At 49.4% G+C, this 14837-nt stretch overlaps 4 protein-coding genes across 4 annotated transcripts; 1 reads left to right on the plus strand and 3 right to left on the minus strand.

Annotated features, from left to right (window-relative positions):
- Positions 1 to 676: 676 nt before the first annotated feature.
- Positions 677 to 4471, plus strand: pld2 (putative phospholipase D (PLD); the record flags this gene model as incomplete). Its single annotated transcript, XM_056882522.1, has 4 exons — positions 677 to 856; positions 908 to 1283; positions 1345 to 3731; positions 3785 to 4471. 4 exons carry the CDS (start codon positions 677 to 679, stop codon positions 4469 to 4471), a joined length of 3630 nt encoding a protein of 1209 aa, XP_056744363.1.
- Positions 4472 to 4606: 135 nt separating this feature from the next.
- On the minus strand, positions 4607 to 5530 carry N7443_002467 (uncharacterized protein; the record flags this gene model as incomplete). The annotated part of the gene is made up of 1 exon (XM_056882523.1): positions 4607 to 5530. The coding sequence occupies one exon, from the start codon at positions 5528 to 5530 to the stop codon at positions 4607 to 4609; it is 924 nt and encodes a 307-aa protein (XP_056744364.1).
- A 437-nt stretch (positions 5531 to 5967) lies between these two features.
- On the minus strand, positions 5968 to 7814 carry N7443_002468 (cation:proton antiporter; the record flags this gene model as incomplete). The annotated part of the gene is made up of 3 exons (XM_056882524.1): positions 5968 to 6672; positions 6723 to 7507; positions 7559 to 7814. The coding sequence occupies 3 exons, from the start codon at positions 7812 to 7814 to the stop codon at positions 5968 to 5970; spliced, it is 1746 nt and encodes a 581-aa protein (XP_056744365.1).
- Positions 7815 to 12188: 4374 nt separating this feature from the next.
- N7443_002469 (uncharacterized protein) lies at positions 12189 to 14189 on the minus strand (the record flags this gene model as incomplete). The annotated part of the gene is made up of 2 exons (XM_056882525.1): positions 12189 to 13280; positions 13341 to 14189. 2 exons carry the CDS (start codon positions 14187 to 14189, stop codon positions 12189 to 12191), a joined length of 1941 nt encoding a protein of 646 aa, XP_056744366.1.
- Positions 14190 to 14837: the final 648 nt, after the last annotated feature.

Below are 14837 nucleotides of genomic sequence, written 5' to 3' on the forward strand. Positions count from 1 at the left end.
TGGGGTGGCGGTTGCACGCCACGTCAGTGTCTTGCATAAGCATAGAAATCAACTCGAAATGTAGGGTTCGAAGTGAACTTTCCTGAGATGAATTGAGCGAATACAGAGTGAAACTTCAGAACAAAGCATGGAATGTGATGAGGTGCTACGTCGCCAAAGCGGTTGTAGATTACATAGTCGGTTTCCCCGGTATCGATAAGGTAAATTGTTTACTGCGTATTTGCAGAGACAGTGACCTAGAGCCAAGATGTTGTTAAACTGGACCAAAATTCTTCCCATTACTACGAGAGCCTGAGGTATACAGCTATTCTATAAACGCCAGATGATCTCACAACGAACTTGGAATGGCAATTTCATGAACTGACTTATCGCCTGTCAGCGGATGCACGCGCTGGCGTGGAGTGCCGATCCACGGATACTCACGGCCTTTGGAAGCAGTATCGTGAACTTTTGTATGGCGACTGGAAACATCAGTTGCGCATAAAAAGACAAATATAGAACAAGTTTCATAACACGAGAGCTAGACTGAATAGAGCATGTCAGAAACACAGCCACGTACGTCTCCATCGTGGCTGGGTAGCGGGGCATCGGAGCTGTTAAAACATCTCTCCACTCTCACCCAGGCATCCATCGGGTGGCCAGCTTCCTCCCTCCTCCCTCATTTTTTCCTCACACGATGTCTCGACAAGAAGACGACTTGGCCTATGGCCGCTATTATGAGTCCGAACGTGGCTCGGGTGACGGAGCCAGAGGGTTCGGCGACACATTCAAGAAGTTCCGCGACACCTACAAGACCCATGGCTCCTCGCGGCCCTCCGATCAAGCTCAAACCCAGCCCGGCTATCAGGGACAGGGGGTATGCTCACCGCGCTTTCAAATTATTCGTACGCTCGAGCTGACAGATCAGAACCAGAACCAGAACCCCTATGGATACAGTAGCCAAAACTCCGGTGCGGCCACGCAGCAGCATCAGCAGTATCAACAACAACCCCAGTACCAAGAAAACCCTCCGAAGAAGGATAAACTAGGCGGGTTCCTGGATAAGATCCAAGGTACCGTTGCCGAATTCGGTAACGAGTTCGCTCAGAAGGTTGGTACCACCATCGACCCGCAGGCCTACGCCCAGTATGGTGCCAGCAAGCCCACCACCGAGCACCGCTTCGGTAGCTTTGCACCTTCCCGCGAACATAATGATGTAAAGTGGTACGTCGATGGATGCAGCTATTTCTGGGCCGTTTCTCGAGCTCTGGAGAATGCGCGCGAATCTATTTGGATTCTGGACTGTAAGATTCGGCTTTCTGGTATCGAACCGTGGAATGTTTATCTGATCTTTATTTCTCACAGGGTGGCTCTCCCCTGAGCTGTACCTGAGAAGGCCCCCAGCCAAGAACGAGCAGTACCGTCTGGATCGAATGCTGCAGGCGGCAGCCCAGCGTGGCGTTCGTGTCAATATTATCGTCTACAAGGAAGTTACGCAAGCCTTGACTCTGTCTTCCTCCCATACCAAGCATGCACTTGAGAATCTCCACCCTAATATTGCGGTCTTCCGCCACCCCGACCACTTGCCTGATCGCCAAGAGCTGGCTTCGGATATCACCACATCTCTCCAGCACATGTCACTCGACTCAGCCAGTCTTACCAAGATGTCCAAGGATGCCCTGAAAGGCTTGTATGGAATGAATGATGATGTTATTCTGTACTGGGCCCACCACGAAAAACTGTGCCTGATTGACGGTCAAATCGCTTTCATGGGTGGTTTGGATCTTTGCTTTGGTCGCTGGGACACCCACCAGCACTCCATTGCTGATGCCCATCCCGAGGATATCAATGAGACCGTCTTCCCCGGTCAGGACTACAACAACTCGCGAGTCCTTGATTTCCATGATGTCTCCCACTGGGAACAGAACCAGCTGGACAGGAAGAATAGTTCCAGAATGGGTTGGTCTGATATCTCTGTCAGTCTGCACGGTGTTGTCGTAGAAGATCTGCGCCGACACTTTGTTGAGCGATGGAACTTCATATACGATGCCAAGTACAAGGTCCGCAATGAGTCGAGGTACGCCAGGCTCGCACTTTACGGAAGACCGACTTCCTTCGGCGGCCAGCAGCAGGGTAATCAGCAGGGCAATCAGCAGGGCAATCAACAGCAGCAGTCCAGCCCGTATCCTTCTGGAACTGCTAGCCCTCAGCAGCAGCAGACTCCTGCCTGGCAAAATCAATCGCAGCAACAAGGCGGTGCTTCCACATATCCACCGCCTCCAGGTCAGACCCCTGCGACCTCGCAGCAGCAGACACCGACCTCGCAATATCACTCACAGCAACTAGGTGGTGCCTCTGCCTACACAACGACCCCAGGCCAAACATCTGCTAGCCCGCAGCCCCAGTCTCAATCTTATCAACACGGAGGCGCTTCAACCTATCCTCCCCCTCCTGGGCAGGGCTCTGCTAGCCCACAGCAGCAGCAGCAGCCTGCTTCATCATACCAGCCCTACCAAGCAGGCGGAAATCAGACCTACACGCCGCCTGCTAGTCAGTCCCCGGCTGATCAGAGCTCGCAGCATCATCAGTATACTTACACTGGCGACTCTTTCCCGCCGCCGCCTCCATCTGGGCCTCCCTCGAGCCAGTCTCCTGCAAATGCATCATACCAACCTCAGCAACAGGGCCAGACCTCGTATTATGCGCCACCGCCGACCTATTCTACTGATTCTGCGCATCAGGGCCAGTCTCAGAGTCAAGCGCCTTATTATCCACCTCCGCCAGGCCAGGAAGCATCTCACTCTAGCACCCGCGGAATAGGTGATCAACAATACGAAGGTGAACGTGGATTTGCACCCCGCCGATTCCGTGAGGAGTTCTCGCAGTACGGAAATCAAATCCGTGGTCAGCTGGCTGGTCAAATTCATCAATATCAGGATAAATTGACAACATACGGACGCCCCACATCCCAGAGCCGCGGCAACATGTCGTGCCAAATCGTGCGCAGCTGTGCTAAATGGAGCAACGGAAGTCCTCTGGAACATTCTATTGCTGATGCATACTGTGCTGTGATCAAGAACAGCCAGCACTTTGTGTATATTGAGAACCAGTTCTTCATCACTTCCACCGGTGAATCCCAGCACCCTGTGAAGAACAAGATCGGTGCCGCTATTGTGGAGCGCATCTTGCGTGCCGCCCGTGCAGGTCAAAAGTATAAGATCATCGTTGTCATTCCTTCTGTGCCGTGCTTCGCCGGAGATTTGAGAGATGACGAGATGCTGGGAACTCGTGCGATCATGGAGTTCCAGTATAACTCGATCAACCGTGGCGGAAACAGTATCATGGAGCTGATTGGCAAGGAAGGCTTCAACCCTATGGACTATATTCGTTTCTACAACCTCCGCAACTATGACCGGATTAACAACGCCGGCCTGATGGCTAAAATTGAGCAACAGAGCGGTGTCAACTATGAGGATGCTCGCAAACAGTATGACTACAACACCGTTGGCTCCGGTGGCTATCCTCAAAGCACTTCTCGCAGCGCTTTCGATACCTCTGCTCCATTCCAGCAGTATCAGGAGGCTGCTCACAATGCTCAAGCCGCGCAAGGTGGTAAATCCGCCGGTCGCTGGGACACTGTCAGCTCATGCTACATGTTGGGTGGTGAGAATATTCGCAATGTGCCGTGGGATGGGCACCCTGATGCTGAGATTGACGCTTTTGTGAGCGAAGAGCTCTATGTACACTCGAAGGTAGGTTCTGCCTACTAACCACCATGAACCTTCTTCTTTTCTAACGAGCCTAGGTTATGATCGCCGACGACCGCATTGTCATTTGCGGCTCCGCGAACCTCAACGACCGCTCGCAACTCGGCGACCACGACTCCGAGATCGCAGTCGTCATCGAAGATTTCACCCCGGTGCAGTCAACCATGAACGGTCAGCCCTGGACCGCGAGCCGGTTCGCCAGCTCTCTCCGTCGCGAATTGTTCCGAAAGCACCTGGGCCTTCTGCCTCCGCAGGACTATCAGCACCCCAACGCGAACTCCGAACCTGTCGGCATCCCCAACCAGTTTGACTTCGACTGCCCCGAGAGCAAGATCGTCTCCGACCCTCTCTCAGACACCATGCAAAGCCTGTGGAACTCTCGCGCACACACCAACACCGAGGTCTTCCGCAAGGTTTTCCATGCTGTCCCTGACGACTGTGTGCGTAACTGGGCCACCTACAAGGAGTTCTTCGAGTACTACTTCCACGGGGCGGACAAAGAGGCCGAGGGCAAGGCGGGGCTTGCTCGTCCTGCTCGCTTCCAGTGGGGCCATGTGGTGCGCGATGACTTCGCTCCTGGTGCCGAAGGCGCGAAGCAAGTCAAGGAATTGCTGAGCCAGGTTAAGGGTACTCTAGTCGAGATGCCTCTGATGTTCTTAATTGAGGAGGATATTGCCAAAGAGGGATTGACCCTAAATGACCTGACTGAGCCCATTTACACCTGAGCGGGAAGGGCATGATGATGATACGATTGATATTTCGCGTTCTATCCGCTGATGATTGTATTCTGTTTCCAATTTGAAATCTAGCAGACCTTGTGTTATCATTACTCTCATTAGATATCTCCTTACATGCTAACCTCATGACGCCTCCCGTCCTCTTGTCATCCTAGCATACATTCCCTCCCAAACGTCCTTCCGTACATAGATATCCGCATGAGTCGCCCCAGGAACATTCACGATTTCCACCTCCACCTTATCCATATCTTTAGCAATCCGCTCCACACACTTTGGCCCGAAGAAAACCTCTCCATCTGACGTATACCAGGTAATACCAACAGGAGAGTCCCGATAAAGCCCCGTAAGGAAGTCAGCCTTGACCCCTTCAATGCGCCCATACCCAAAGCGATAGTCAATATTCGACGCTTCAGCGCGCACCGGATTAGCCGCACACTCGGTTATAATACGCTCATGAATGGGCTTCATATTCTCCGACGAAGATATATAGAGGTCATTCTTCTCTTCGTCGTCCTTCTTCGCCATCATACCGACGAACTTTTTTCCAATCCACGTATTGGCCATGGTAGCATCTAACTTGGTGATAGGTTTGAACAGGAAGTCTGGCATCGAGCACATGACATTCATGATCTTGGAGTCGGTGTATGGTTCTGGAATGTGCGATGAGATAGGGAAGACATGATCCACGCGCGTTGGTGCGCTTTGTGCAAGGTGGAGTTGTTGGTAAACGCCTGCTGAGTGGGATGCAATGCTGAAATGGTCAATCTTCAGCGAGTCCAGGAGCTCTAGGGTGATGGAGGTGAGCTCGGACAGCAGGGCTGGTCCAGTGCGGGCAGCGTCTTTGCCTTGGGTCCATCGGTCGACACATAGTAGTGAGAGGTCTGCGTGGGATTCCAGAAAGGGCTCATACAGGCTTAGTACCAGAGAATTGCTGGCGGCTCCGTAGCAGAATATAAGCGTGTGTTGAGCTCCTATGTTCAGATGGGCGTAGGTTATGCTCCGATCTGGGTTTGAGGGGGACTGAAATTGTTGAATGAGGGTGGACATGTTTCAAGCGTCAGGTGATTATGTTTATCTGACAACACGATAATCAGCGATTCTGAATTCTAGCTTCGCTGTCGCTCAGCTAGTATATGTAGTGGAATGAATCTTGGAGATGTCGAGATTACCGGGGGGGTCTGAGGTTCCAACCTTCGGAGAATTTAGCCCCCAATCTGCAACGCCACAACCTAAGCATTAGCCTTGAACTATTGCAAAGTCCGAAGCAAAGCTATTGGGATCTGAACCAGAGAGTTACACTGAATAAATGAATTTGCAAGTATATTTCACCTCCAAATAAATTACCGGGCGCTGATGATTCTTTCCGATGATGATTTTGGAGTACAATATGCAACTACCCACCATCGCCGTCCAATGCACCTAAATTGTCCGTCTAATGCCAGTGAACATTCATCCAAGTCATGCTAGTCAGATGAGTGGTGATATCAGATTCCCCACACTCCTAAAGGATCTGAGCTATTGGCCGTTCTCGTCGTTTGAAGCCTCTTCACCCGCTTGACGAGGGCACCGACGCAAATTGGCCCAACAAGCGTACAAATAGATATCGCCCAGACAACGACCAGATAAATCTCAGAGATCCCATCCGAAGAGCCATTTGCGAAGATACCTTTGCTTTGCGCAAGTGAAGCAATGAGGTATCCGACCTCCCCTCTAGCAACCATTGCCAGTCCGAGGATGGATGAAGGATAGAGAGATCTCGGCTTGGGAGGGGCTGTCACTGCAATAAGCCGACTTGGCGGCGTGGTTTGTACATCTTGAAGCTCAAACTGACTTCCGGGCCTTCCATCGGATGAAGGCATGACATTTTTGTTCCTTGCACTTACATTTGTATTTCTGGCAGCTTCATCATTTGGGCTTCTTCTGCCCTTTTTGGAGGGATGACGTTCAGATTTCGCTCGCATTTCCTCTCGCTGCTTCCTGTCCTTTGTAGGTCTACAGAATAGACGAATAGAGGAAACGAACTTCCGAATCCCGAGGACCAAGTTTGATACAGGGCTCAATGAGAAGCGGATGAGCCATATCCCAGTGATCATCTTCCCAAATATCATGAGGAGAGCATATATGATGCCACGCCATATGACTCTCCCTTTGAACATCTCAGTGATTGGAATCGCGAATCCAATGGATGCCTACATGTCCTGTCAATTTCGGAAAGATATGGACAGGGCATAAAACTCACGAAGAATAATGGGATAAGGATTCGGATGACTGGCTGCTTGTAATATTTCTCATAAACCCGTTCACCTGTTGGTGCTTCCTTGAAGGCCATGTTTAGAGGCCGTTCAGTGTGGCCGTGAGTGCTGTTCTCTCGGGTTGAACTGCTAGAGCTTGTTAGAGGGTCGGTAGGATGATCCGGCATTTTCGAATCTCCAACTATCCCATCAATCCAAGAGACGATAACACCGGCAAGATAAGCAGCAAAGAGGCTTGAAGTACCCGCATAGGTGGCACCAGCAACAAGCCCCACAAGAATGAGTGTTTGATAAAGAAACGCGAACTGCATAGTTCCCACAAAGCTCGGAGTCTTGAACCTCATAGCAAGTACCTTGTTGAGTACCGGCTTCACACCGAAGGAACAAAGAAGATACAAGCCAACTGCAAATCCAATGGAAACAAAAACAGGCCTGACGACGGTAATGGAATCAAAGGAAGAACTTCTCCCTCCAATATTCGAGATGATTTGGACCATGACAAGACCTACGACGTCATCTAACATCGCAGCGCTGGTGGTGATGGTGCCTAGCCGAGTAGTGACTAGGCCCGTGGTTGACAGAATCGTAAAAGTGGTTCCAAGGCTAGTCGCACTGAGAGATGCGCCAGCAGCAAAAGACTGTAAAGAGCTCGCCCCGACCAGCTCCCTGAGAACAAAGGACAAGGCCATGGGCACTGCGATCCCTGTGAGCGCAACACATAGAGACGCCACGTAGTTCGCTCTCACGGCCTTGATGGAGGTAGATAGACCACCTAAAGTATGTGAGCAGATTACTCAGTAGGTATACATTTGAGAAACAATACCTTCATAGATCAACATGATTAAGCCAAGGTATCCTAGCTGCTGGATGACAGTTTCCGTCTCGCGATCCAGCCATTTTGCTCCCGGTGTACCCCAAAGGATCCCGACGACTAACTGTCCAATCAGCCCACAATAAAGAAACTTATCAAGACAGAAGTTCGCGAGGTTCAATACCACGAGGAACCCGGTCTGATTGAGAACTGTCGCTATTGGCGGCTCCTCGTAGGCGAAGGCAGCGTTTGATGCATCGCCGCTCATTGTCGGTTGGTAAAGGGAGTCGAAATTAATCAATCATGTGGCTGTGCAGGAACATACTCCGTCATTTCGTCGAATTTTGTAATTAAGAGGTATTGAAGTGTTCTGAGACCTGTCGCAGTGGAAGATACCTGGGCGGGGCGGAGCCTGTGTCGGCATGGAATTCCCCGGATACCGGGAAAATCGTTATTCCTTGCATGTTTATTATACTGTTTGCTTGTCTATCCCTATATCGTGGTCGGGAAACGAGTGGGCCACCCCAGAACACCAAAGTAAATACAATAATTATAAAAGAATAACTCCATATGTGGATTGGAGAAGCCGATGAGGGCGGAAGTCTTACTTCCTGATCTAGAAATAGCACTCAGGGACCGGCAGTCACCAATTCCGACATATCTCGTTTTCGGCATGGAAATGTTGCTTTCCACATACAACTCTTTTCTATGGTCAAATACATATATGAATCAAGCGCACTGTCGCTTGCAATCGCCCCAATCTGCCAACGATGTTACGAAAAGTATCGAAGACTGCTTGCCATATTTGAAAGTGCTTTGTTGGTGCCTTGCCCGGGATGATTGCACCTGCTTATGCAGAAAATACATCTGCTTCTTTCCCCGTTTTTTTGGGACCACTTAATATTGTTTATCGAGATACAGTAATATTCAATATCAGCTTTACCCTCAATCTCTCTTCCTTTATCTCCAAGGCCCAACCTACCGCACACTAGTCCATATTGGGATATAGTTCCGCCGGCTTTGTATTGTCCAGGTACCTGAAGTCAATCATCGTAAAACACAGAATTCTCATGACTTTTGTCAGTACGCGCTACCTTAATCCCCTCTCGTATTACTATACTTCGTACTCTAGCAGTCTTTGGAGGCTATCAAGAATAGCCCACACAATATGGCCCCAATACTTTATGTCTCAAAGCTCCATTTCATTCGTGATTTGACGCGCATCAGTCATAGTCTATCAAATGCTAACAAATGAGACCGATCGCATTGCTTTCTTGCAGGCTATTTACTACACTACCATAGGGACTTAAGCGTGAGTCCAAAGTCACGTGTAGGAAATGACTCAATCTGCGGGTGCCTAACCCGTGTTTTTTTTGATCCCTCTAATGACTCACCTCGCTATACCATCTTCGGTTTAGTCCGTCTGGATTGTTACGCATTGACATGAGGCTCATAGCTAGTCGTCAAAGATTTAGAATATAAGAAGCCGCTAGTTTGCGTACTTGCTGCATCAAAGTGCATTATACTTCCCTCCTTCTCTTCACTTTAATTCATATTCCGAGAGGCATAAAGTATGACAGATATTGAAGCAAGGTTGACATATCTCCAATGGCAACCCAGCTATGCTCATACTCGCCCCTATCGAATCGGGCAATTTGCTAGGCGAAGAAGGCCGGGAAAACAATGTGAAAAGACGACCAATTTAGTCTTCTGTGCGGCAGAACAAACGGAAACTATAAGGGACATCAGGGCTTTGGCGGGGGATCCCCTGTTTAATCTCGACACTAACGGTTTCGCTTATAAAAGATGCCGTGGTCCGGCTCTTACAAAGCCATATGATTATTCGGACCAAGAAAAGATCAAGAGTATCTTTTTACCGGAATGCGAGGCTATTTTGAAAAATGAGATCGAGGCAGCAGATGATGTTTTGATTTTCGATTGGAAAGTAGGTAATGCGAATCTACTTTTGCCTGCGGCCACTGACCTAGGTTTCAATGTTGATAGATCAGGAAGCGAAAAAGCGCAAAGGAGCGAAGACGGAGAAATCCAAATTTGCAGGGTTTTGCCCAGCAAGTTCATATTGGTGAGTTACAGATTTTTCTCGTCGTGATGACCGAGTCTATCGAATCAAATTAGATAACTGCTGACAATATTCAAGACACGCTTCTCACTCGGGACGAGATTGGAACTCCTATGATGGAGCGTATTCGAAATCATCTCTCTGAGGAATCTCAGCACCTTCTTTCTGGACGAGTCCAAATAATTAAGTGAGTCCCAGGATCCAGAAGAGTCTAGCTTCCCCCTCCCCCCCCTTCCTCCAAATACCTTGGACAGTAGACGGCCGATTGAATACTTGGCCCTAATTGACATAAATAGTCTCTGGCGACCAATAAGTGGACCGATTGAAGATCACCCTATTGCTGTGTGTGATGGCCGAGCCTTGGACCTAAGGAACCTGATCGAAACTGATATGATACTTGGTGATTATACTGGCACTCTTCTCTATCCACAGTACAAGCCGAATGATACATATCAATGGTATTATATGAGTGGACAGGATGTAGAAGACGTGCTTCTGTTTAAAAGCTTTGATACGAAGGAGGACAGTGTCAAATGTAAGTGGTCGACCATCCGTATTATCTGCTTAAAACCCCTATTTTATGCCCTTCCATGATTACGGACTGGAGAAGCCATTCAAAGTACACTTATCTGACAAATTTTTGCTGCAGATGCTCCTCATACGTCATTTACCTCCTTGAATTTTCCAGGAATTCCGTCTCCCAGGATCAGCGTCGAGGTCAGAGCTTTGGTATTCTCACACCACGAGTGAGAGAATCTATGGTGCAGGGCTATCAGTTGTCTTTGTGTATGAGCTGAAAATATATTTGAGCTAGATATTGACCAGATTAGGATTTGATCTGGGACCTTATTGTTGTTAAAGATACGTGATAACTGAGATACTGTACATGATCGTTGTTGAAAAGCCCCGTTACTCTGATAGCAGGATCGTGGTCACGGTGATTACCATTAGCGTTCTGTCGAACAAAAGGGGCGGTGATCCAAAGCGGATTAGCGTGTTCTACAATCATTTTCCGGAAGTCAAGTTCGAAGAGTGTGAAGGGCAAACTGATTTCGAGAAGTACTGTAATCGATTGAATGCTGACAGCTCCTGGCACCGACTTCCTCCGAATCCACACGTGTACTATGTTGATACTTATACCAATGGAAAATTAAATCCCTGTGCTCCCAAAAGTGGCGCACTTACCTGGAAGAAGTCTTTGATGAGGCCCAGCATCTCCATAGGTATTGTTCTTGCGAGCAACAATATTAACATATTCGCCTATTAAACCCCGCTACCTCCGCCCTCGTGGCGTTCTGTCCCTCCAAACTGTCAAGAAGGGTTTCAACGGTCTTCCCGATATTCTTTGAGCTACTCTGCCTATTTCGATAATTTACCCGGGCCAAAAGCGCGTTCCTGATGCCACCACGGAAAATGTTGACTCCCAAGAGACAATATCAAGAAACGCCACCAGGCTCCGGAACAATATCATCGGCCCCGCTTAGTCCAATTCTTTCTAAGAACTCCACATGGAAGCTCAATTGCTGCCAATCAACTCGAATAGCTTCATGACAGTGTATACCTATCAACCTCAAGTTGATTCCAGGCAACGAGCTATATAAGTACCCCCTTCTCTCCCGCCAAATACAACTTCTCTTCATCATCCGCTCACAAACAATCACTCCAACTCAACCCTCTCAAACCAATCTTCGCTTTTCAAGCAAAATCCCAATCTTCGCAATGGAGTTCCAGACTACCGCTGTTGTTGTTAAGGGTTAGCACCTCCCACCCTCCCAACCCACAACCATAGCAACATTGAACATCATACTAACTCAAACAGCCTCCCCCGGTGGCGGTTGTGTTGTTATGTAAATTATTTACATACACACCCAGAATCAAAGCATTTCACGTCAGCTCTATGACCCTGTTCGCCGGTCAGAGCGGTTGAAAACAATACCTCAATGATTTGATCTTCACTACGCATCCAATGGCTCAGAAAAACCATCAATCTGAACAAAATGACTATCTTTCGAAACACGACCAGCGACTTATCTACTTTGCTTTTGCGGATCCGTCCAGTTCCTTCTTTTTTCCTGGCGAGGTCGTGAAATTACTTCGTCGAATACGCTTCTTCCTGCTCGCAAAGGGCGAGTGGGTGGTTCGATGTCGGCTGAGTGCGATGGGCCTTTTGCTGTCCGTTGTGGGCGAGTGAGGGCGAAATCTACCAAGGAGGCGATTCTTTTCTCTTTCTTTCTGTTGTTCGAGAGATGGTTTCTAATTCTACAAAAAAAAATTGTACCCTTAGGGTACGGGTCGTCGGATTGTGGTGATGGTTCTGGTTTTGCTTTGTGTGCTGAGATGTATCTTGACTCGGGATTTCAATTTAGTCGGTCGTGACAGCTGAATGGAATACTGAATGCCTCCCAAATATTTCCGATCTGTAGAGTTCCGATTATGTAGACTTGAAGAAGACGAAGAGTTGAAACTACTAAAGTTTTGGAGATGTGCAATGAATTGTATGTACGATTCGACGAGCCAGCACCGACTTTCACTAGATACAGACGCTATCGGCCGTTGACCAGCCTATTTCCATCCCTCAGTCTCTTTCCGGATCTCGGCAACTCTGGTCTCTTCTTCCTGCGTGAACGCCTTCAGGTCCGAATCATCGGTTCCATAAGCATCGTGAATCGCCTCCTCGATCTGATCAAGTGTGAGCCCAACCAGCCCCGCGGACCGAGCATTGCCAACCTGACACATCTCCTTGCCGACTGCAGATTCGATGATTCCGTCACCTCCCTTGGCAGTAAGGTCGGATTCGAAGGCACGGAACAGGTGATGTAAAGGTTCGAGAACTTGACCGCGGAAGAAAACCACGGTCTTTTCCAGTTGTAAAGTATCCCTGAGAGAAGGCGACGATAGAAGTAGATAGTAGAGGTTCAATGCGGAATGCAGGCCTGGGCCCTCAGTTTGCGTAAGACGCGTCCAACTGTCCAGTATATTTGCAGAGGAAGCTGTCTTGACAGATGTGAAGAGTGACTGGAACAGAATCCAGAAGTGTAGCGGGTCATGGAAGACAGTTTCCGCCGATTCATGGACGTGGCCTATGATTTCCTCTCTTAGCCACGTCACAGCACTGTCACGGACAGATGTCAATTCTTTTTCTTCCAGAATAGAGCGGATAAGCTTGAACCGTGTGGAAGAAGACGGGTGGCTGTGCACGATGGCCGTCGGGATTTGGCGGACAATGCCATGGGTCTGGCGCGCTGTGCATGCGGTCAAAGCAGTAACAAAATCCTTGAATTCTGTCTCGTTGGATGGTGTTACAATTGGGTTTTGCATAGCATGCACGGTCAGAGCTAGTAGAGAGTCTAGCAGCGCCTGGGGCTCGCCGTAAGCTACTTCATCCACATTCTCAGATGCTCCCAAGAAATTCGTGAAGATCGCTGCTATATCCGGGAACACAGACAATGGTGGCATCAGATTGCCCGACGTGAAGAGGGTAGACCCTGCAGCACGAGCTGCAAGAAGCAGCAGTGAGCCGTGGCGTTCCAGAGGAATTTCGTCCGGGGAAGTTGGAGGCTCTTCAAAGTCCAGCGGAGGCAGGTGTTCATCGGGAGAGCGGGAAACAATTGACAATAGTTCGGTGCTGTCGATCCCAACGTCTCGCGACAGTGCCTAGAAGAAAGAGAAGATTAGTGAATACCACGGAAAGTATACACACAACCAGCGACATACCACGATCTTGCCCAATAGCATATCCCGCTCCTTGAGCTCTTTCGTGCTGGAGTATGCCTGTGTCTGCGACTGTTCTGGTAGCCGCAGAGACGGATGCAAATGCTCCTGCATGCGAATGGTCCAGGACATGCCAGGGTCCATTGGACTCGAGAAGCTCAATAGGTATGACTTGAGTAGCTCGACCAAACCAAATTGGATGAATTTCCTGACCAACAAGGTCTCGTTGGTTGCCGACGGAGACGGCAACGCCACCTCTGCTTCAGGATCTGGAGCAGAGGCTTTTGCCGTCCGCAGCACGCTCGACTCGCTCGGGGCTCGTGGAGGTGGGGCCGGTCGCTTGCTGGGGGAGACGTCGCGAAGGAACTCAAGCAGGGCCAGGGTGGTCTCGTCGCAGGGCATAGCTGTGTAGGCCTCAAGTGCTGCCTGGAGCGAGGTCGCGATGAAACGACTGGGGGATTTGGTTTTAATTCTACCATGAAGCACGGACAGCATGGACAGGAGACAGTTGAATTGCAGGATATGTTTCGGCAACGAGCCATCCGCATCGTCATCGTCCTCATCGTCGCCCTCCGACTGGAGCTGCATCAAGGCTTCGGATACACGCAGGATAACTTCTCGCGGGTTTCCGAGTCGGGCGACATCTTGAAGACACTCGGTAGACGCGGGAAGCATGGGCAGGAGGAGCTTGACGAGATCCCAACCGATGTTGGTGGTGAGGCGCTCATCTTGCAGCAGCTGGTGCAAAAGCGGAAGACGCTTGGGGGTCAACTGATACTCAAGCAGCGTGAGGTAAGTGAGGTAGTCAGTAGCCGGCGGCAAGGCCTGGACTAGCGGGTCTTCGGGGTTCATGGTTGGTGTGGAGGGTGAGGTTGAAATTGGCGCGGGGAAGTTGAAGCGAGGCCGGTGACATCACTCAGCCACCCGCGTGGATTATCAAACATTACCATGGTGAAATTGAAGATCAACAGTGAACATTGAATACTGAACACTGAACCACCCGCACTTCAAGAGAGCATTCTCTACAAAATGATGCCAGGCTATCTGCTTTAGACTAGGGCTAGAAAACACGGGAAAAGGTATGCCAGTCTAGGCGTTTTTTCTGTTCCTGGAACTGTCGGGTGCCGATCATGGTTCAGCCTTAAAGTCTTTACGGAAGTATCTTCCGAATATGTATATCCAAACCACTTTTCCAGGTGCCGAACATCCGGACCGGGCTCTTACCACGCTCTATGGATATAGTAATCTATTAAACAACAGCAACTAAGAGCAGCTAGCGTCCCAACAACGTCATGTCCGGGTCTTGATTATCTTTGTTGCCCGACTAAAGTTTGCCGAACCCGTTCTAAATCTTCAGACTCATCTACCTTGTTTTCATCCCCTCCGTTCTTTCCCTTTTCAAAGTCGTGATATGTGACTATGTCACTCGAGAGTCATCTGAGATACTCTGACCCGTGGCATCTATTCTCTATCCCTTATTCTGGCCCTCTCGGATCTTAA

This window comes from Penicillium atrosanguineum (genome assembly GCF_028827265.1).
Source record: "Penicillium atrosanguineum strain IBT 20685 chromosome Unknown utg000002l_segment0_segment0, whole genome shotgun sequence".
Lineage (NCBI taxonomy): Eukaryota > Fungi > Ascomycota > Eurotiomycetes > Eurotiales > Aspergillaceae > Penicillium > Penicillium atrosanguineum.